This window comes from Aythya fuligula, chromosome 22 (genome assembly GCF_009819795.1).
Source record: "Aythya fuligula isolate bAytFul2 chromosome 22, bAytFul2.pri, whole genome shotgun sequence".
NCBI classification, from domain to species: domain Eukaryota; kingdom Metazoa; phylum Chordata; class Aves; order Anseriformes; family Anatidae; genus Aythya; species Aythya fuligula.
Window position 1 is genome coordinate 5,877,967 of NC_045580.1, and position 21,974 is coordinate 5,899,940.

Below are 21,974 nucleotides of genomic sequence, written 5' to 3' on the forward strand. Positions count from 1 at the left end.
AGTGGCAGATTTTGTGCATTATCCAGTAAAGTAACCAGAGAAACACATTCCACTTACCACAGCGTAAATATCGAAATGCTGTTTATATCAATCAGAGAAGCACTTAGGTAGAGATGACAATGGAGCCCACAGAGCCCTAATCACATACTTTGATTGAACTAAAAGTACTGGGGAAAATGGAAATCAGATGTCTAGTACTGAGATTTCAATAGAGATGGAAAACCGGGGAGGCAGAGATGTGCAGGGAGGCTGCAGCAGGCAGGGGGGCACACAGGGAAGGGCCTTGCAGCAGCAGCAGCAGCAGGAGGCACTTTTCTCAGGGGCACAGGCTGAACCAGCATTGCATTTTCATTTTCAATATTAGCTTTGCTGTTGGCATCTCCCCTTGGGTGGGAGTTTCTGCTTTGCAGCCTACCATGCATGCCCGGGGGGGAGGGTTAAGGTCCATGGGTACCCCGCTGTGTTTCCCTTGGTTGCTATTTCAGAGCTCAGATTCCAGGTGTCACCGGGATTTGTCCTAGGGCACCGTGCCTAGGGCTCTGATGGCAAGGTGGAAGCGCTTGTGGTCTGCTTTGGGGTTGAAATCCCAGCGCAAAGAAGCCCTAAAGGCCAGGAGGGGCCCTTTGGAGACCTTCTAGCCCCCTGCTTCTGGGGGACACGCTGCCAGAGTAGCAGGGAGTGCTTGCTGTTCCCTTTGCCCTCTGAGGAAGGCCTTTTTACCGTGTCCATCTTTCAAGCCGACTTTCTTTTCTGCTTCATACCTTTGGCAACTGGCTTGCAGCAGCAGGTTGCAACGCCGGGGCACGAAGCAAAGCCGGGGATGGTGCTTGTTAGCGGGAGGGTGACAGCGGCTCACCCGCTCCTCGCAGCAGATCATTAACGAAGTAAAGGCCAATTACACAGATCCCGAGCCCGTAATGCTCCCCGGGCCCTCTGAGCATCCCGGCCCCGCTGCGGGAGGCTGCGGGGCGAGCGCGGGGCTCTGCTGCCGCTGCGTGGCCGGCACCGCACAGCGCGGGGCTCCCGCTGCTCCCGGCACCGCGGGGCTCGGGGGGGTCCCGCAGGGAGCAAAAGCAGAGAAAGCACTGGGGCAGAGCACAGCAACCCTCGCCGGAATTGTTTCAGGCGCTGTTCAGGACGTGGACCCATTCCTCCTCCTCCTCCCAGCACCGGGAAGCACGGCACTCACTCTCCGGCCTTAAGCTCCCTCGCCACTTTTTCTTGCCAAACACCCCAATTTGAGCTTGCTGTTAAGAAGTAAACGTGTTGGGTGCTCTGATCCTGTTTACAAAGCCGTTGGGCTGCAAAAACAAGCTATACTGATTCGCACCATCCCGCATTGTTGCTGTCAATTGCTGTAAAGCCATGGACACGTAACATAATCCCAGGGATTGCCAGTAATTACAGTCATCTTTAAAGGGATTGTGTGGCTCAGGGGCTGCCGGTGGGATTGCAATCACAGGTGGTATGGGAGAAGTAAAACGATGGGGAAGAAAAGGAGAGCAGCAGAAGGCACCAGGAGGGATGTTGGTCCTGAAGGAGGGAGGCAAGTGCAGCAGAGCCACCCAGAGCTGGTGGGAATGCTCAGAGTAGCTGTCCCTGGAGAAGCAAGTGAGTTAAATGGAGGGGAAGGAAGGCAACCCAGTGCTGAGCCTGGATCATTCCCTCTGCCACCTACAATACAGAGTGCTACGCTCAGGCTGGGGTTAGCACATGAAGAAGTCGAAGGTTGAAGCGAGTCATGGGCTGCAAGTATCGTAAAAGCTCCCCATGACACAAGAGCAGGGGAGGAGTAGAGGGGTTCGTCCACCTCTCTGCTGGTTTTCCTTTCACTTTCTTGGTAAGAACTTAATAAAAAGCCCCAGTGATGTTTTTAGGGCTGTGGTGTAACATTTGCACCAGCGCAGACTTTCTGCTGTGCTGGAGAGCGCAGAACCTCTGACACTCGCTACTTAACGCTGAATATAACATAATTGTTTCTATAAAGACCTTTGCGACTGTCACAGAGGCACAGTAAATGCAGGAATTCAGCAGCTGCTGACATGTTCTCTGGAAATAACATGCCCAGGTCTTGTAGTGCGGGTGTCTTTAATCGCTGTTTAACTGTTCGAACATCAGCATTGCTGGAGATTTTTATGGTCTGTTTAAAAAGCACAATGATTCCCTTCATGGAGAAGTTTGTAGCTACAATTACCCTTCTGTTGCAACCTGCCAGGAGTAATTGAAAGTCTTTCTCAGCTAGAAGGCTGGGGTATCCTGCCTGCCTGTGTGCTCTCTGGCAAAAAGCGTGGTGGCATTGGCTTGAGCAGCCACGGTGGGACCAGCGCAGGCAAGGGAAAGGCTGGCGTGGCATCCTGCTTGTAAGGACGGGGGAAGGAGGGTGGCTGAAGGGAGCGGGTGTCCTTTCACCTTGGAATGAAGAGATGGGCAGATCATTCGTTAATGTATTTCTAAAAGATCATCAGGGCATGAAATCACAGCATAGAGCAGCAGCAAAGACGGAGAAAACCAGGCAAAACTTCAGTATTTGACTTGCAAAATTTATTAACATAATACAAAATTATTTGAGAGAAAACATGAAGGGGAGGAACCCCTCTCCCAGCCTTCTGCTACTCGTCTTCACTTCTTCCTCCCCACTCCAGGCTGAGCTCTGCCTCCTCCGTTTGCCAGTTTGACTTCCCCCTAACTCACTCAGGGTCTGAACGAGAAGCCAAAGAACTGAACCACAAAAGCCTGCAGAAGTTCACTTCATTGTCGTAACTGTAGCTGTTATTTTTATCTATCTGCTTCTCTCCCTCTTTGTACAGGTGTCAGTCACAGACATTCAATGGCCCTAATGAAAATTGCATATAGGGATAAGGTGTGAGGTTATTGTATTAGCTGGCGTGACCCATTCTTTTAGGCTCTCCAGTGAAAGAACTGTCATCTGCGGTGGCTTTGTCTGCCCGAGCTCTCTGCCATTTGACGTAATTACGGGTACCTGTTTTCTGGTAGGATAGCAGGGCGTGGAGAATTTTCAAGCATGCACTTTCAATTGAGCAGCCCCATTACCGCAGCACTGAAGAAGATTGTCATCTAGCACGGGGAAGTCAGCGAGGCAGCTGAATAACCTGAGGAGCATGAGTGCAATCAGGCACGAGAGAAGGCACAGCTGACATCTGCAATCAGCGCTGAGGACAGAGGCTGCACTACAGACACGGGACGGACAGACAGATGGACTACAGTCCTGTGGGCTCATGGACTGTCCGACACAGCTGAGGCCGAGGGAAATTCAGAGATCTGTAGCTAGAGTAGCAAGCTGTAACACAGACCACCACAGAGCCTTAACCAAGGTGCATCCCAGCAGAGTTACTGTCTCTGCATTGCATTTCCCTGTTACATTTCAGAGCTTCAATAAAGCATTATTTATTTTACATCCACGCCCTTTCCCAGCCTGTGAGCCTGGACTAGGTGGTAAGATCACACACGTGCAGCAGCAATCTGAGAACTAATTGCTCTTCTTGCCTCCGCTGGTCTGACATGAACACTGCTTTCCCAAGTAGCTGTATCAGGTCAGGATGCAAATGACGCTGGGGAGAAGTGGTGTCTGGTATCTGTGGCTTGTGTGTGTCACCTGCAAGACTGACACTGATTTCTTGGGCTCTTTCCTTTGCAATGTAAGAGTAATTGTTAACAATGATTAGTGGTGGAACAGGAAGACTACTAAGACCCAACACTAAGAGCCTAATCTAAAGGTGAAAACTGAATTAAGCAGAAACAAGCAGAATTGGTAAGTCTCTGTAATGTTCAACAACATAAGCTCCTTTATACTAAGAGTTTAAATAGGAAGCTTACAAACATTTTTTGCCCTGAAAGCAAATACCTTTGAGGGTTTTATTAAAGAGCAAAATGGGAATAAAGCAACAAAAAAGGCAAAAACCACAACAGGATTGTAGTATGCCTGTAAAAAAATCTGAAATTGTTTTCTCATTCCCCTGTTGTGCATTTTTTTTTGGGTCTTGGCCATGCAAGACAGCAACAAGCCAGCCTGAGCCCATCACCTCTGGGTGGGTCCCTCTGAACTCAGCCAGCTACGTACCACACACCGTGCAAAACTGCAACATCCATCTGAAGATGCCCAGCCCAAGTGAAGAAAGCTGATGATGGTAAAGCTGTCAAATACACTTCCAACCAAACCTACGGGGACCCAGTAAGGAAAAAAAAAAACACAGAAGAAAGCAAATGAGGCTCCAGGGAAATTAAGCCAAAGTGGAAGTCCTGGCAGAGTAGGGTAATAATTTCCTTTCTGAATGAGTAACTGTTTAGAATTTAACCAGGCGAACACGATTAAACCAAATGAATATAAATTCTAGGTGCGGTAGTAAGTAATGAACTGGAGAAAATGAACAGGGCCTAATTAACAAGAAAATAGGATATGCCATAATGCATTGAAATCTAATGAAAAATGAGGGTTGAACTTCCCCTTTCAAAAAATTTCCAGATGGAAAATATCCTTGTTTTACATCCAGCGTGTTCCAAAATATCCAGGGGAATTACAGTTGTTGCAAACTGTACTTACCATGCAATCAAACATCATGGGAAAGGGGAGCTATTTCGCAACACACTGGTGAAGTACCTTAGCTGAGAGATGGGTGTCCAGAACTCTGCTCAGACATAAAAGCAAAAGTGCTGTCTTCACATTAAGAGTAATACAGCTGTTCAGAGGAGGAATGCAAAGCAGCCTGCGTGTGTTTGTGCCATTACAGGAGGCAGTATTTGGGATGGTGGCGAGTATTGCAGCAATAAAAGGGAACGAACCAACGGTTCCACACTCCACTCAGTGCTGTGCTTCCTTTTTATTATTATTACACAAAACCGTGCTCATCCTGGCAGCTCAGGGCACTCACGGCAAAGTTATCTCACCCTGGTCGTGGCTGGGCTCTGGAGCAGGACCTGGAAGAGAGGGAGACGGTGAGAACAGGGGACACCGAGGGGACACCGAGGGGACACCGAGGCCGCCTCACGGCAGGGCGTGCCGGAGGAAGCCGTTGGCGGCTCCGCGCTCCCCCCCGCAGCCCTCACACCCCCCTCGGCCCCTAATTATGGATTTTTGGCCACCGAATTTCCCGTCCGGTGCCTTTTATCCCCGTCCCCAGCCCTCCCCTCACGCAGCCCCTCAGCCGTTGACACCGCCCGCCGCCGGGCGGGGCTCCCTTCCCCTCCCCCCCCTCCTCCCCGTGACGTGGCCCCGCGCTCTTCCGCGCCTGCGCAGCAGCGAGCAGCAGCGAGCGGCGGCGGCGGCGGCGGCCCCGGGCGCGGGCGGCCGGGCCTCGCGATGGGGGCGGCGGCCGCCGAAGCGGACCGGACGCTGTTCGTGGGGAACCTGGACCCGCGGGTGACGGAGGAGCTGATCTTCGAGCTGTTCCACCAGGTGCCGCCGAGGCTCCGCGGCCGCGGCCCTCCCGTTTTAGCCCCGGCCCCGGCGGGGCGGGGATGGGATGGGATGGGGCGGGCGGTTGGCGGCGCCATGATGGGGAGGGGCCGGGGCGGCGGACGGCGGCCGCGGGCGGACAAACTTGTGCGGGAGCGGAGCGCCCCCGCGCGGCCGCCTCACGGGGGCCCTCCTCCTTCGTGGTTTAAAACTTTAAAACCTTAAAACTTTACTTTTTTTATTTTTATTTTATTTTTTTTTTAAAGGTTTGGGGAGTTGCTCCGCTCCCGCTTAACGTCTCTCGTGTCTTGATCCGCAGGCAGGGCCGGTGATTAAGGTTAAAATCCCCAAGGACAGGGATGGCAAGCAGAAGCAGTTCGCCTTCGTCAACTTCAAGCACGAGGAATCGGTCCCCTACGGAATGAGCCTGCTCAACGGGATCAAGCTCTACGGGAGGCCCATCAAAATTCAGTTCCGATCAGGTACCCAGGAAAGGAAACACAAAACAACGCAGCTTCCAGGTGGGAAGCAGAGCTGCCGCCTTTCTCCTCCTTCCCAAACCTGGCAGAGGTGCACCGAGTTGGTCAGCGATGGTTGTTGCTCACCCTTCTCATCCAACTGCCCCTCATCTGCTAGCCGATGATGTTGTAGAATGTGTTGTCACATAGGCATGTGCTTCTGCCCTTGGATGTTGACCAGGGACCTACCTGCCACTTCAGCGAGCATATAAACCCCAGGCTGAGTCTTCCCTTTTGTTCGATTATTCATTCTGTACCCTTGAAAGCCCTTCTAAATTATAGCAGCAGTGAAAGTTGCTGCTGACTTCAGTTAAGTGAGGCGTTTTGGCCAGAATGTTGCAAGCCTGATTGCATCTTTCCCAACTGGGCATTAAGACAGATGCAGTATCTTGTTTTGGAAACCAGATTGTATGCTTTTGCAGATCGCTGGTGAAACTTGAGAGCTAATTAAGCATGCGGAAATTGTTAGCATCTTACAAGTTCATTTCATATCCAAGTTAATCTAACTGATGTTTGGCGGTCTCATGAAATGTTTGTTTCTCTTCAGGGAGCAGTCATGCATCTCAGGACGGTAATTCATCTTCTTTACCACATGGAAATGCCAATACGAGCCCATCTGGCACAGCACATCCAGCTTCTGGCAGGTAAGAGTCTGCACTGTAGGTACACGTGTGCAGTTCAAGTTAAAAAACAGCACTGACACACTCAGCTTTCCCAGTTCTCATTCCAAGCACAACTTACTCTTTCTTCCCTATGGAATCAGTACTTGCATTATTATTACCTTCAGTACCCTGCATTCTTGGTACCTGAATACCTAATGCAAAAAGAAGAGGGTCATCTTGAAAGTGACTTTCCAAAAGATCTGATTGCCAGAGCTTATGGCCCAAGTCACATTCCTGTTTAAAAACTGTTTTCCTATGAGTATGGAAAAGATTCGGTGATGTGGAGAGAGTTCTGCCAAATACACAGTGCAAGCGTCTCCGCACTACTTCCTCACAGCAGTAGTAATTTGAGGTGAATGCTTGCCCAGTTATTTTTTTCTAATTGTAGCAGTGTGACTGGGCTGCAAGTGCCCCTTAGAGTGGCAATAGCCTATGTTAGAAACATTTAAGACTAAAACTCCTAATCCCTTTTTCTGCAGATACGATAAGAGTCCGGATAATATGGTAGCAGCAGGATTCTCATCTGTGCAGAGGTCTCTGCCGTCTCCTGATAACCTTCAGAGACAAGGAGTGGTAAGCTGTGCTGTTAATAGTGTCTAAACCTGCAGTCACTCACAGATGATGGATAATGTGAAAGAGCTGGCTCTAATTTTGAGTACTTAGATGTGTCCTATAATGATTGTATTAGGTCACAAGAATGTATTTTTGGAGCGTTGAAATAACCATTCCAAAAGACTGACAGTTCCTGCTACCAAGCTGTGTGACGTCTGGGCGGTCTTGGAGCTTTACGAGTCCAGCTATAGGTAGAGCACTCGGTAGCAGCCGTTCCGTATGTCTGCAGTCAGTCTCATATTGTTGGTTCATTCTCATTTTCCCTTGTATTTGCAGCATGATTCGCATGGAACTCAGAGGCCAGCACAGGAGATTATTCTATGGCATGGGGTCCTGATAATTTTTAGTTTGAGCGCTCTGCCAGAAGGAAAGTGCATCGAATCCACCGAGCCTTTTTCTCTTCTGTTTTCCAGATGCACGGTGCGATGCGGCAGCAGTCCCAGTACGGTGGGAAGTATGATCACCCTGGCTTTGCTGCCTCCGGGTACCAGCACGGGCACTCGTTTAACCACTCGTCAGCCTCGCAGATGCAGTGGCGCCCAGACGTCGCAGCGCTGCGCAAGACCAGGATGGGCTCCCACCCCTATTACTCGGACAGTCGGCATTTTGGCCGAGAACAGCGTTTTGGGGACCGTGGGCCTGACTATTGCAGGGGCAAAAGGGATGACTACGGGTTTGAAGACAGAGGCCACGACTCTGACCATCATTACCGGGGGAGCAGAGACGACTTTGTCTACGAAGACAGGAATCGTGAAGGCTGGAGCCACGATTACGATAACAGAAGAGAGAACTACAGAGAGGGCAAGTGGCGCCCGTCACGGCATTAACAAGCACTCAGTAGGCTTCAAAGAACTCTATGGGAAACTTTAATCTGTTTCTAACTGAATCTCTGTAAAATAAACCCATCAAAGTTACCATTTAATATTTGTAAAACTACTAGCAGAATGCTCCAAAACTGGCATCTTATTTTTAAACGTGTTAACTGCACCAAGCCTGTCTGAATTTAAGAAGTGCTTGGACTGTGCACTTAGTCACAGGGTCTGAACTTTTGTGCAGACCTGTGCGGTGCCAGGAGTTGGACTTGATGATCCTTACGGGTCCCTTCCAACTCGGGATATGCTATAATTCTGATAACTCAACACCTCAGGGCTCTATGCAAGAAAACAAACGTGCCACATTTTAAGAGTTGTTGTTGGGTGCTTGTATTATAACGCAGAGTGTATTTTTGTAGGAGGAGGGCTCTGTCAGGTGCAGGCACACACCCCTTGAAGCAGAGCCCGAGGGGTGTGATGCTTTGTGGCACCTGACGGCGTTTCCAACCGTTTTGATACACAAACGATTCCTTTTGAATATTCCTTGTTTTGGAGAAGAACATTAAAAGCCTCCCCGTGGATAAACCACACACATGCGAATGTTTTCACAGCCTGATTTATTCGTTCAGTTCACCCCCGTTTGTACCCGTTTATCCTTTGAAATGTGCTTGGGAAAAGCTGTGGTGGTCGAAGAGCTGAGAGTGCGGCCGGTTAGCGCCTGCACCGACCACATTCCTTCCCCTGGGGGTTGAAAACAACGTGTTTTAACCAAAAAGCCACCTTTTAGCCCCAGACTGCCCCCAGCCCGCTGCCGCCATAGCCCGGGCCGCAGCCTGGCAGCCCCGCCCGCCGCTCCCGGCGCACCCCGCGCGGCCGACTCACTCGGAACTACAACTCCCAGCAGCGCCCGCGCTCGCCGCCCGCGCTCGCCCTGGGGCCGCCGCCGCGGGGCCCGCCGGGAAACGTAGTTCGGCGGCGGCGCTTTGCGGCCTGGCCGGCGATGCTCGGCGGCAGCCGCGGTGGCCTCGGTCGCCTGCGGAGCTGCGCCGGGCGCCTGTGGAGGGGCCGGCGGCGGGCGGCGGCCATGGCCGGCGGCGGCATGGGGCAGCGCATGGTCTGGGTGGACCTGGAGGTGCGGGGGAGGGCGGCGGTAGAGGGGGTGAGGGGGTGCGGGGCGGCGGAGAGGGGGGTCGGGGGGGTTGGGAAGGGTCGGGGGGACCGAGGGGGGGGTGGCCGCGGTGACGGTGCCGCTCCCCTGTGTGGCAGATGACGGGGCTGGACGTGGAGAAGGACCAGATCCTGGAGATGGCCTGCCTCATCACCGACTGCGACCTCAACGTCCTGGCCGAGGTGAGCACGGAGCCGGGAGAGGCCTCACGGAGCCCCCCCCCCAGGCCCCATGAGGGCAGCGGCGGCCCCGGGATGCCGAATTGCCCCGAACGGTCCCCCTCAGGAAGGTTTGGGTTATTTTGTGCTTTCCCTCCCTGCAGGGCCCCAACCTGATCATCAACCAGCCCGACGAGCTGCTGGATGGCATGTCCGAGTGGTGCAAGGAGCACCACGGGAAGGTAAGCAACCCTGCGAGTCCCATTTCTTTATAGCCATGACGTAACTCAGAGGTGCTAGTTGCAGTACAGGCCTCTAAAAAGGGACAACAGCTGTGCTGAACGGTTTTTGCAATCAAACAGAGGGGATGAAGAATGTGAGAACAGTAAGTATCATCCTTATATACCAAGGAGCCGCCGTGTAGCGTTTTACCCAAAGAATCACAGGTCATCTGTGGCATAGCTGCACGTTACATCTGTGTATCTGTAATCTCCATCCCCTGTTGGAACTGTCAGATTGTCCCGAGGTATCCTGTGCTTAGTAGCGTGGCTTATAATAAGTTTAAATAGTGCTTGAAGCTACTTTCTGACTTGATAATCAAAAGCATCAGTGAAAGCTAACAGTGAATGAGTCCAAGAGAAGGCTTGAGCAGCAACAGCACACAGGAAAGCTGCAGACTGTGAGACAAGCTTTGGTGGGTCGTAGAATAGGACCCCTCACCCTGATACGTGCCACTGATTCCCATGTTAAAATGGACATTCAGCATTGTGCCTTTTGGCGTGAGATTAAGAGCTGGGTTCAGCTCCCTGCTCTGCATGCTGAGTTCTGCTGTGGCTGGACTCCACAGGAGTCCCAGTCCCTGTGCGGCAGTGCGCTGGGTTGCATGGACCCCTCTGACAGCTCGTCATGTTGAAGCCTGTTCTGTGTTGCGTCAAATAATGCAAATAATGATTCCAATATGGAAGAAAACAACGTGGTATAACGTCCCAACTAAAAATAGCTACAGGGTTGGTGTAGAATAGTCCAGAGCTGGCAAAATAGAAACTTAGTGAAAATTAAGGTCCTAGTATAATTAAACAGATCTATTTACTGTAAACACTGGATTGCTGTTTTTGCCTGTCCCCCTCAGCACTGTAAGCCTACCTTATTTTTTTCACTGAAAACTTAACTTCTGTAAGAGTAGATTAATTTTAGGTTTTAGTCACCAAGGAAAGCTTCCTCCTTGCCCGTAGCAAGAAAGTGAATGGATTTTCCAATCCCTGATTACAAATTTAAATTCAATGTAGTTTTCAATTAAGTGCTGAAGTTTTAAGACACTCACGGCCCCTCCTTCCTCCCCCCCGGTAGCATCTTACTCTCCCTGGGAAGGATTAGTAAGAGTTTGGAAAATGAATATTAATTTACTGCGATGGGAGCTTTTCCCCTTCTGCAGCTGAGGACACAAACTCAACTTCAGTTCACAAGTGAATTGAAGATGGTAGCATTCGTTATCACTGCTCCTGAGGAGCTACTTATTTTTAATTGACTAAGAAAAGAGAAGCAATTAGAATATAGATGAAAATGCAGCCACATAATGAATTTTTTAACCACCACTTGGATCTGTCAAGTAGATTTTTGCAGCACAGTCATGGAAATATATAGCATAGCCAGATGGAAAAAAATCACTGAGAACACTTAGAGCAGATCTGACATTTAACTGTTGAAAAAAAGAAGGATGAAGCTTTTCTGATTTATAGTTATCTTGATAAACACTTCAGTCAGAATTCTGATTATTTCTGTTTGTTTACACATAGTACTCTGTGCTGGGGAGGCAAATGCCTCTCGTTAAACAGAAATATAACACTCTCCTGGATCATGTGCGTGCAGGTGTATAAACGAGGCGTGCATAATGTGTCAGTAATTGAGAGTAACACCCTGTGAAGTATAGCAACAGAGAGGAAAATCACAGGAGAGTCAGTGTCCTTAGGACTGCTCTATGATCGTCCGCACTTGCGATGGTTTGTGTCTTGTGAGTGGTGCCCTGAAAGTCAGCAAGGCCTTATACCTCCTTATGGAGGTATAAAGGCGATTGGGTTCCCCAGAATACCTTAAAATACAAAGTGAATTTGTACTCTTAATACTTCTGGGCATGCTGGGGAGCAAGCAGTACTTTACTGCTTGATCTTTTGCTGTTGAGTATTTCTAGAAATATCTTTGATGGTAGCATATATATAATTTATGATGAATGGCTCTTTCTTGCAGTCTGGCCTTACTAAGGCGGTGAAGGAGAGTAAAATTTCATTGCAGCAGGCAGAGTATGAGTTTCTGTCCTTTGTACGACAACAAACACCTCCCGGTCTCTGTCCTCTTGCAGGTAAAATGTGTTCTTTCTTAATAATAATAATAATGTCATCCCTCCCGCAGTTCCCAGCTGGATGCTGAAAGGCCAGTTGATGCACGTGGCAGGGATGCTTTAGTTTTCTGTGCCGAGATCTAACGTGCGAATCAAAACCTGCTAGTAGAGAAAGGCATCATCTATTCTGCTGATTCCCTAAAGCAAATACTGCACATTGCTACTGCAGGAAACTTTGAGTTCTTTTTAGCATTAATGTTTCATTGTACAGTTACAATTGGGAAGGGCAACTTAACTGCTGACAGCAATCTGTGACCGTAAAATCGGAACAGTAAACCAAAGTGTCTTTTTTTCACTGTGTGTATCGAATGAAGCACCAAATGCCAATCTGCTAAATATCCTGTTACCTGGAACTAAATTCAGAACATTCACATACGGCTTTAGGATTATGGCTAAATGAAATTAATACTGATGCCTGTTTTCACTTGGTGAAAAACCCGATGCTTTTACAATTCTTTGATACTTATCTGTGCGACAGAAATTGTAGTAACTGAAGAATTAATATAGGGATTATGTATTTAAACCATGTGTGATCCTGGAATGAAAATCTGACAAACCTTTACAATCATATTTGCTAGAAAATGAGTTATATGAGCTGCCAGTGAATAGCTTTTCGTACCCTATGATCTTTTCCAAGCATGCATAGCCTGTTTGTAGTTTAGATATTCATAGTAGCTTTGCAATGTCTTTGAAGAAACATCTTGTTTTGTGTCTTTGTAGGTAACTCTGTTCATGCAGATAAGAAATTTCTTGACAAATACATGCCTCAATTCATGAGGCATCTTCATTACAGGATCATTGATGTGAGCACTGTCAAAGAACTTTGCAGGTAAATATTCCCCAAATTGAATAGTTGTATGAAAGATAATCTAGGGAAGCCTGTTAAGTGGCACTAACATGCGCTCTTCTAAAATAAGGTTAAAGGCTGCTGGGAGATGGCTGTATGCAGCCGTCTCATTCTTTCATCTCTTCTGTTCAGGCTGATGGACAGAATGAACCATAAAGTACTCGGGGAGTGATGTACTCTGCCATTTGCAGCACTTTGATTCACGGGGTTGTGGCTTTGCCATAAGCCAGTGAAACTGAACTTCTTTCACCAATTGTAACAAACCCACAGCAGCCACTGGACACGTCAGTGAATCCCAATTTCCTTTTTAAGTGGTGTTTTTTTTTTGTTTGTTTGTTTTTTTTCCTGCTTACAGACGCTGGTATCCAGAAGAATATGAATTTGCACCAAAGAAGGCAGCTTCTCACAGGTGAGGTTCCTCGTTATAACAAAGTAGAGCTTGTCATGCAGGAAACATGCTCCTCATGAGCAGAAGCTGGTGCTGCGTGCTTCCTTTGATTCCAGGCATGTTTGTTCTAATGCAGAAGACAGCAGAGGTTGTACGATTCTGCTCCCTGTCATATAGTTTGTATTCTCCAGTCAGAAGCCTGGTTACTGTAAGGGAAGGAGTTATACACAGAGTCAGAAACTTTCTTATCTGTTCTGATTCACTTTGTTTACTATTCAAGCCGAGATGCTTGTTTGGCAATGTAGATACATCTATCACTTTTTAGACATCACAGTGAGAAACCACGTGAAAAAGCTCGCTGAACAGTGCTTTTTTTCTGTCCTTGAATTGGGCAAAGTTGTTCATAGACAAACTAAAATTGGAAGACTGCACATGGGGAGATAAGAGTTCTGGTCCTGGCTATTTCCCGAGCTTGTAGTATGTCAGAGAGCTTGTTCTGCTTTCTGTGAAAGGATTTCATTTTGAGTTATGCTCCTGCCGGCATCTAAGACATCCTTAAAAGTTGAAGTTGCTTTGAGGTTTTGGAAGAAAAGGTGCTATGTAGTATTAACAATTTTTAGAAAGCCACATTTTCTAAGATTTTAAGTTCTGTATAGAGGAGATGGTGGGTCTCACACAAATCCCTTGGGATCTGTAGGCTTTGGTAAGTCCATATGCACAGTAAGTGCATCCATTTTGCTTTTTCATCTGCTCAGACTAAATGTGGAAAAAAGAGCAACACACCTATGCATTGAAATGTCTACACTGGGCTTTCTGTAGGCATTACTTGGTGCTTCTAGCTATGACATTCCTAAATGACAGTGGAAGGAAGTAGCTGCATCTTTACCTCTTTGTTCTGACATGGCCTTGTTAGGCAGGAGAGGAGGTTCTGGTATAAAAAGAGAAGGGATGTCTTGTAGAGATCTTGCTGGAAATCACAGGCAGGTGTGCTGCACATTTGAAAACGTGCAGTAAGATTCCTACTTCTGCACAGACCTTACAGTCCAAGCAGACAGAGCATGGTAACAAAAAGTACTGGGTCAAAACCAGTCACCCTTGCTCATGTAGCAAGCAGATGACTGGCCAGAGCAGGAGCAACAAACAGGTCTCCTGAGTCGTTGTCTCTTTGTTGTCTCAGATTAATAGCAAATTGTTTTTAATAGTTGAAGCTGTAGAACCTGTTGGCTTTCAAGAGCTTGTATGTCGCGCAGTGACATAAACTAATAAGCTGTACATTACTCCCTGGCACGTCAGTGCTGGTGGACTTTTATTGCTTTCCACATGCCCAAGAGTAGCGAGGGTTGTTTTTATTTCTGACAGATTTGTGATCCATGCATATCAGAGTTTTATTTCTCACAGCCTGGAATTTTTTAGAAGCATTAGAATCCAGATGTAGTTGAAGATGTGTGCAGGCATTTTGAAGCCCTCCTTAATTCTCTTTCAGAGCACTTGATGACATCAGGGAAAGCATCAAAGAACTTCAGTTCTACAGAGATAGCATCTTCAAGAGGAAAACGGATGAAAAGAAAAGGAAACTAATAGAGAATGGAGAAAGTGATAAAACTGCCAGCTGATTTCTCATCTTACCAAGCCATCCCATAGCACATACTAGATGTATCTCCTGTTTCTTTTCTGTTTGCCAGTCTTTTGAGAAGCTGCACCCTTATGTTACCCTGTTTCTTAGCAGTTGATAAAACGCAGATGGAAGTCTGAGTTACTGCTTCTTTTCTGTTTGAGCAAGAAATCTACTACTCAACTCTAAGCAGCTTCTTTGTTTGTACGTACTAGGTAAAATACGCTGTTTGATACTCCTCTTCCTCTGGTTTTAGATGCAGTCTTTCACTACACAATAAAAACAGTTACGTTGAAGGATGATATTTTCATACAGTCTTTCTTTTGTGTGAGACGTAAGTTGGGTATGTCAAGATGCTAGGTGAACCAGCCTCTTGTAAATTGGCAAAAGAAAGTACGATTATTTTCACGATATGGTAATCGTATATTCTTGTTTTGTTTGGGGGTATTTAACAAGAAAGTCCTTTGTGCAACATGTCCATTAAGGAACGGAACGAAAGCTGCACATCAATAGTACAGTCTACTGGGTATCAGACACTTTGGCATCAAGGCATTGCCCCTCTCCAGCTAATGCGCTGCAATTCAGGTAACAAATCTGTCTTCAGTTCCAAGGTGAACACTGGTTTGCTTTATAAAACCGCCAGGTGGGCAGGATCTGTGTGCAAAGAAGCCGTGTGAGCCACTTGGTTTGTGAGCAAGCAGATGACATTTCAATTTGTAAATAACTCTTAAGTGTTTCAGGTCAGGATAGAAGGTAATGATATGACAGCTGGATCAGCATTCGTCTTTTTAGGACGGAGCCCAGAGCAGCAGGTTCATGCTCTAATTGACGGGGAGGAACACCCCCAGTACAGTGTTACAGTACCAGAGAATAAGTGCTGGTCAATTTGATCAAACCAGCAGAACCAATTTGTTTTCAAAAAGAAATGGGTCTTCTGAGTTTTATTTGGCCAAATAAAAAAAAAAAAATAAAAAAACAAGGTCATCACCTGTTCTACATTAATTCATTGAGAATGCAAAGGGTATCGTGGAAAAAAAGAAGCACATAGCCCCCCAGTGGTTTTGGAAGAGTCGTTTTTCAGAGATCTCCGTTTCCCTGCTGCAGCCTGGCCTTGTACTACAGTCTGTACTGATATGCTGCTGCTGAAATAATACGAGAAGGGAAGATTATCATGTTTACTTTCCCACACAGAACAAAAACCTGTTGCTTTTCTGCTCACACTTTGTAAGCAGCATATGTTTTACATATTGGCCTTTTATAAGATCACGTCTTGAGTCATCTGAATATAAAACCGTCCTTTCATACACCGCAGACCTACATATAACACCACAAATATCTTATCTCCTATGCATATGGCAAAAATGTCAGATTGCTGCAGAGACGGCCTCTTCATTTCAGTTAAACATGACTGGCTGCTGATTCCACACCGATACCCACTCACCACTCATTAATATTAACGTGGCACTCGCTCTGCTGCTGTTGGCACAGGGCAGGCACTCTGTCGGTGTCCAGGTCACCGGAGCTGCTGCAGGAAGCCCACGAGAGCTGCACACACCCACACTGTGCCTGCCTGCTCCCCCTGTGTGCCAGCAAGCTTGGCAGCCCCCCAAATGGAGCAAGAGGTTCCCCCCCGTGCCATCGTAAGGCTGCATCCTTGCTCCCGTGCTCCCACAGCACCAGAGGGGCATAGGGGCACCCGGAGGTGCCAGCAGTCCCCTTTTCTCCCACACCAAACTGGGATATATGGAGTGGAGCTAAGTACAGACAGACAGAGGACTGGTTCATTGAGCACTACCTACTGAGCACTCCCCACTTTACCAATCTACTGGCTCAATTAAAAATAAATAAATAAATAAATAAAAATGCACCATTTCTGCTGTTTGTCCTGCAGCAACACTAATCCTACTCCTGGTGCCAAAAAAAAGCCAACACACTAAATGCTGATTCTCAGAAAAGAAAAAGCTCTCTCCTGACATCCAATAGCTCCACAGCTTGGAGGTGCTGGTGCTGCTGGTTTCAGCGCAGAGAAATTTAGCCTGAAGCTACAATCCAAAAACAAAACACCTTCAATAAACAGCACAGAAATCTTCTGAGAGCCACAATCACAGTGCTCCTCTGGCCAAGGAGGCCAGGGCCAAGGTGTGGTGGGAGCACAGAGGCTCCCTGCAGGGCTGGGGGCGAGCACCGACCACAGCATGCCAGCGACCTGCCGCACGTTGCGGCCACCTCCCAGCCTCTCACCGCCGCCTGGAATCTCTGCAAGCCTCTGGCAATGTTCTGGACTCACTTCTAATAGAAGCAGTTGTCAAAGAGATCCTTTTCAAAGTCACTGGGATTCGCGCACAGCTCACGTTAGACCTTAAGCCCCCGGGCACACTCCGAGGCTTAACACAGGGCCACGTTTCCTTGCTGGTCTGGGTGCTCGTGTAATTTAGCGTGGGTCCTCACAGTGAAACCGGGTCCACCCGAGCACCTCCCGCCAGCCAACAGCCCACTGTCTGCTCTCTGTCCCTTGCTGGCCACCAGCAAAAAGTCCTCTGCTGGGGTGGGAGAGCAAAGGAGAAACTGCAACCGTGCCCTCATCAAACGGATCCAACTTAAAAGCCCAAAGATTCACTGCTAAAGCTTTTGATTCAGCAAGAAACGTAGCCTTAAGTGTGAATGAATAAATAGCAGCTGTAGAGCAAGAGCTGCCATCTTCTCTTGTAAAGCCTAAGGGTGAGATTAGGCTGAGGCCCCTGGCACGTCTGCACGCCTTGGAGGTCCACGTGAAACCCCTCTGAAGCTGGTGGGGCTGGGCATGGCAGGACGGGCACGGAGCTGGGGTGGCTGTGCCACAGGGTACACTGTGCAGGATGCCTGCAGCTGGTGAACGAGGTAGCTTTTTGCACTGCCAAACACGTTGGGCACCTCACTGCCATGGCTCGTGGTTTGGGCACCTCACTGGCTCTAGTTGGAGGCTGTGGACGTCTTACCAGCCCAGCCCAGCTCCCACCACAGCAATGACAAAATCCACACGGACACCAGTGGCAACAAGATTTGCTTCCAAACACTTCAACGTCTCTGTGGTAACATGTCAGAATACTGCACCCTCACTCCCCTGGTGCAGGGAGTTACTCATCCTATCCATAATGTAACACCACAGAGCCCAATAACACTTGAATTAAAGCTTATCTTCTAGGAACCCATCCAATCTCCACTTGAAGACGATGGTGAATTTATCATTTCCTTTGTTAAAGCGCTCCAGTGTTTAATTACTCTCATTGTTATGAAGGTGTGTGTTATTCCAAAGCTGCATTTTTCTGTCTCAATTTTCCAACCCCTGGTGGGTTTCGGTCCCCATCCCCTAACAGAAGATCCCCCCCGTATCGGGTACATCCTCGGAGGCAGGCTGTACATGTTCACCTTGCTCAAAGAATGGGGATGCTGTAAGTCGTCACTGTTTTTACAAAATACGTGTGTTTATTCTTCCCTGAGAAGTAGCAATAGTTTTAAATTAATATCAGATAAATGAACTTTTATTTCCATCACTGGAATCAGTTAAGCAGTAAGTCCTCACTGCGGAGCTTTCACTGTGAGATAATTGACCACGTGTGTTATTTATTCTGCATGGAAAATGAAGGAACAAGCATCTTCAAGCTCACTTTTCACAAGGAAACTCCACTCACATTAGGGGTTGTTGTCATCAGAGCACATCACTCCAACCTTTAAGCCATTTTTAATACTTTTGAAGTGCTAGAAATGTTTTCCTGGAGTGCAAGTTTCCTGCTGAGTGGCATGTAAGGAAATAAAAACTCAAACCGTGGCTGTTCTTGGGAGCTTCCAGCCCACTGTGGCTGCACGCAGACGTGCACAGCCACGTGCACAGCAACCCCTGCAGGTACTTCTCTGTTCAGGGACCCCACGTTTCTCCTGGGTGAGCTCCCCCCATGCCCATGAGCTACTGCGGAGCCCAACACCACACTGAGGGACCCTTCCCTTCTGGCATGGAGTGCTGCCAGTGGGTAGAGCCATTGCCTTGTGCAAACCAGCCCAGCTGTGACTGTCAGTGGCTCCGATTTGCCAAGATGTGCAAATTCACACAATTCGCACAAGAAAATGGCCGTTTTGCTGACGCTTTGCATAAAACAACAATTCAGGGAAAAGGCAGGAAACCAAGCAAAGCAGCAGACCCTGTAGCTGAGAAAAGGAGCCGGAAAGACTTACAAATATCAAGTACTGCTGCTTTACCTTGTGGCACACTGCGAGCAACACGCTGCTCTAGCATGGCTGTGGTTACTGTGGTAGGAAGTTTCAGCACAGCTGATCCTTGCCCGGTGAACTAAAACTAAGAAGGTTGCAAATGCACCTCATTACAGCCTTTACGAGCACAGCCTGGCAAGCAAAACACTCCGTTTAGACCAGGCCAAAGCAGCGTATTTTCATAATTGCTGAGCACGTTCAGCCAGCAGCATCCATCCCCTCACCGTCTTCCCGCCTCCTGCCACGGTTACTGCCTGCCCTCCCCTGAGATAGCCCAGATAAAAAACCTACCAGTCTATAAAACAAAAGGGTATAAAAGAGCACACAGGGTGTATGCATCCCTGTTTCATTTTTATTATCAGTATTAATAATAATGGCCATCCAAGGCTTTTCAATCGCTCTTATTATTTGAACACCTGCTCTTCTCAACGTTGGAATGATTGTTATTTGAGAGAGGCAGTTAAAATGGTTAATGGTGCAAATAAATGAGTCTTTCAAATGTCTCTCTCCTTTGTCACCAATTCCTGGGTAATTTCTAGGTGATGTAACTGTTCTGTTTATTTACTGTACACCGGTACAGACGACCTGCAGTCGGGCTCAGACACCTCCAGCATCACAGCTCTGGTGCTGCTGGCCCTGGAGCCCTGGCAGGGCAGGGACCCTGGCACCTGCAGCTCCTGCTCTGTGAGGGATGCTGACGGGACGCTGCTGACATCCCCGTGACGACCACATGCTGCTGGAATATGCTCTATCTTTGATTTTCATTTTGTTAGTTTTCCCTTTCCTTACTTTGACTTATTTTATTGTGACCTACTTCTCCTTCTTTTCATATTTTATTCTATTTAAAGAGGCTCTTATTTTTTCTTGAAACATTTTTTTTTTTAAGGAAAATATACCATCTGTGTTTATACATTTTTAAATATTGTTTATTCTAGCTTCTGAAGTAACGGTAGTGTATAAAGGATTTTTATCCCATTTTCTTGTATTATGCAATAGCTTTCCTGTTTTTAAACACTGGCATCTTTTGAGGTTCTGATTTAGCTCAAATTTGTTATGCATCTTGGCAAACCAGCGATAAAACCCACCAAAGCACTCAATTCTCTCTTCACAGCGGGCCTGATCCCCTCAGCCCAATGTTTCCCTGTCCCCGGTGAGAGGCGGGGGAGTCCTGCATCCCCCCCGGCGCAGGACAGGCTGCTGAGCTGCTGCCTGCTCGTCCTGGGAATTTGAAGACACCAAATATCAAACGCATCGGCTTCAAACAAGGTAACAGCAGCTCTCGCTGGAACACCGACTCTGGAGCGCCTTGATAACGTCTGTGGCTTTCACACTCATCATTCTCCTATTGAAAATGCATCTCTCTCCTCTGACTGCACAGCTTCCATGCAGGAACAGGAGAAGGAAACGGCGTGAGCCACCTCTCCGCACACACCTGCCTGAGAGCAGCTCTCCTTTTCTGAATGGCACGTTTATTTTGATAGTATTAGTTACACGAGCATTTATGCGCATAACGCTTTGAAAGCTCAATCAATATAACCCTTATGATTGCAGAGGTTTTGAATAATAAAACAACATTTTGCACTCGCAATCTCATTATTTATTTAATCAAAGTGCTTTATGAAAAATTACCAACTGGTTGGCACATTTACTTGCTTGTAAATGACCAACAAATGAGATGCAACCAAGCCTTGTGCAAGCTGCCATTAAAGTATTTCTACCAAAGGGAAACTTTCTGGGCTATTTGGCATTGTGGGTCCATCCAAGAACCTACATTAGTTTTAAATTATTCTGGTGTAAATGAAGGTAAGAAACGAGTTGAAATGAGTGTGGTGCACTATTTCTGCTCTTCCCCTGGTCTTTCATGCTGTATGGAAGTTTAATCACACGGCGTTACTTGCAGAAGCCCAACACTTCAGTGCAGAGGCTCTTTTGTAGAGATGATAGGGAACGCCATCAAACATTCCTTTTCATCTTTCTCTCTCATTTCTTTAAAAGGCAAATGGAACGCAAATGACATAATATATAATGCATCCCTTTGGTTCCTGCCAATGTATTTTAGGTGTAAGAAATGATAAGGATTTCTGTTTGTTTACTTCCAAGCAAATTCAGAAAAGTACATCTATGACTTTGCCTGGAGACATGAAATGCAGAATGAGGACCCTGCCCAAGAGTGCAGGAGCCAGACTGCGGACTTCAAATCACAGCAAAATTGTCTGCTGCTTCATTTGAAACAAATCTTTATCTGTCCTACACTGATTGCAGCTGAGGCTTCTTAAGAGACTCAGCACTGAGGCTGTCTCACGGTCCATGAAAGGTGTCAAGCTGCCACATTGGCATTCCAGCCCAAGTTCAGAGCCTCCGGATATGGCAACGTGAATAACAGTGTATTTTTGGACACGGTAGTTAAAAAAATTACTTGAAGGCAAATATAGAGTGTCTGGGTTTTTCAATTTAATTTAATAAATTATCTTGGTTCCAGTAATTATTTATTTGAAATAGGAATTTGCTGAGAGGCCTCAAGTCCTTTTAATACTATATTAATAATGTAACCATGGATTACTGATACAATTCTAAAGCAAGTTTAAAAGAAATGCATCACTTATTCTGTTGAGGCTTTAAAGCAATTCTTGCCCTGAATGTACAATTGTTCCACATGGAAACACCCCCCCCCCCCCCTTAATGTCACCAAAAATGCAACAGAAGTATGATCCTGTTCTTAAAACAGCTCTCTGCCCACTTCAATAACAGCATCACCTTCCTTCTCAAACATCACCAAATTCAAGTTTTATCAGACACTTCAGCTGAATATTTTTCTTCACGGTTTTTCTCAATCAACACATCAGCGTCTCCACAGAGCTGACTGCAGTGACGCAGTTTCCATTAGCCGGGTTTCAAGGGGAGCAGACGCTGAGGATGCAGTGCACGAGACATCCATAACAGCCCCTCCACCCCATCCAGGCCCTGCCTGCTTTATGATGCTGCCCTGAACACCACCAGGGGACCCTGCCCATGCCTTCATGGGATGTCCCATGTCCTGACGTCCTGCCAAGCATGTCACACATCAGGGGACCTGTGAACATGAGCGCTTGTGCCACGAACGCCTCCTCCCCCCAGGATAACTGACCTCTCCCTGCCCATGTCAAAGAGCACAGG

At 47.5% G+C, this 21,974-nt stretch overlaps 2 protein-coding genes across 2 annotated transcripts; both read left to right on the top strand.

The window, feature by feature from the left end:
- Positions 1 to 5,303: 5,303 nt before the first annotated feature.
- Positions 5,304 to 8,234, top strand: RBM7 (RNA binding motif protein 7). The gene is made up of 5 exons (XM_032202052.1): positions 5,304 to 5,410; positions 5,730 to 5,892; positions 6,476 to 6,572; positions 7,070 to 7,163; positions 7,616 to 8,234. The coding sequence occupies exons 1-5, from the start codon at positions 5,315 to 5,317 to the stop codon at positions 8,027 to 8,029; spliced, it is 864 nt and encodes a 287-aa protein (XP_032057943.1). The 5' UTR covers positions 5,304 to 5,314; the 3' UTR covers positions 8,030 to 8,234.
- Positions 8,235 to 9,013: 779 nt separating this feature from the next.
- On the top strand, positions 9,014 to 14,881 carry REXO2 (RNA exonuclease 2). Its single transcript, XM_032202034.1, has 7 exons — positions 9,014 to 9,146; positions 9,281 to 9,364; positions 9,505 to 9,582; positions 11,582 to 11,693; positions 12,453 to 12,561; positions 12,935 to 12,988; positions 14,451 to 14,881. The coding sequence occupies exons 1-7, from the start codon at positions 9,015 to 9,017 to the stop codon at positions 14,578 to 14,580; spliced, it is 699 nt and encodes a 232-aa protein (XP_032057925.1). The 5' UTR covers position 9,014; the 3' UTR covers positions 14,581 to 14,881.
- The last annotated feature ends 7,093 nt before the right edge of the window (positions 14,882 to 21,974 follow it).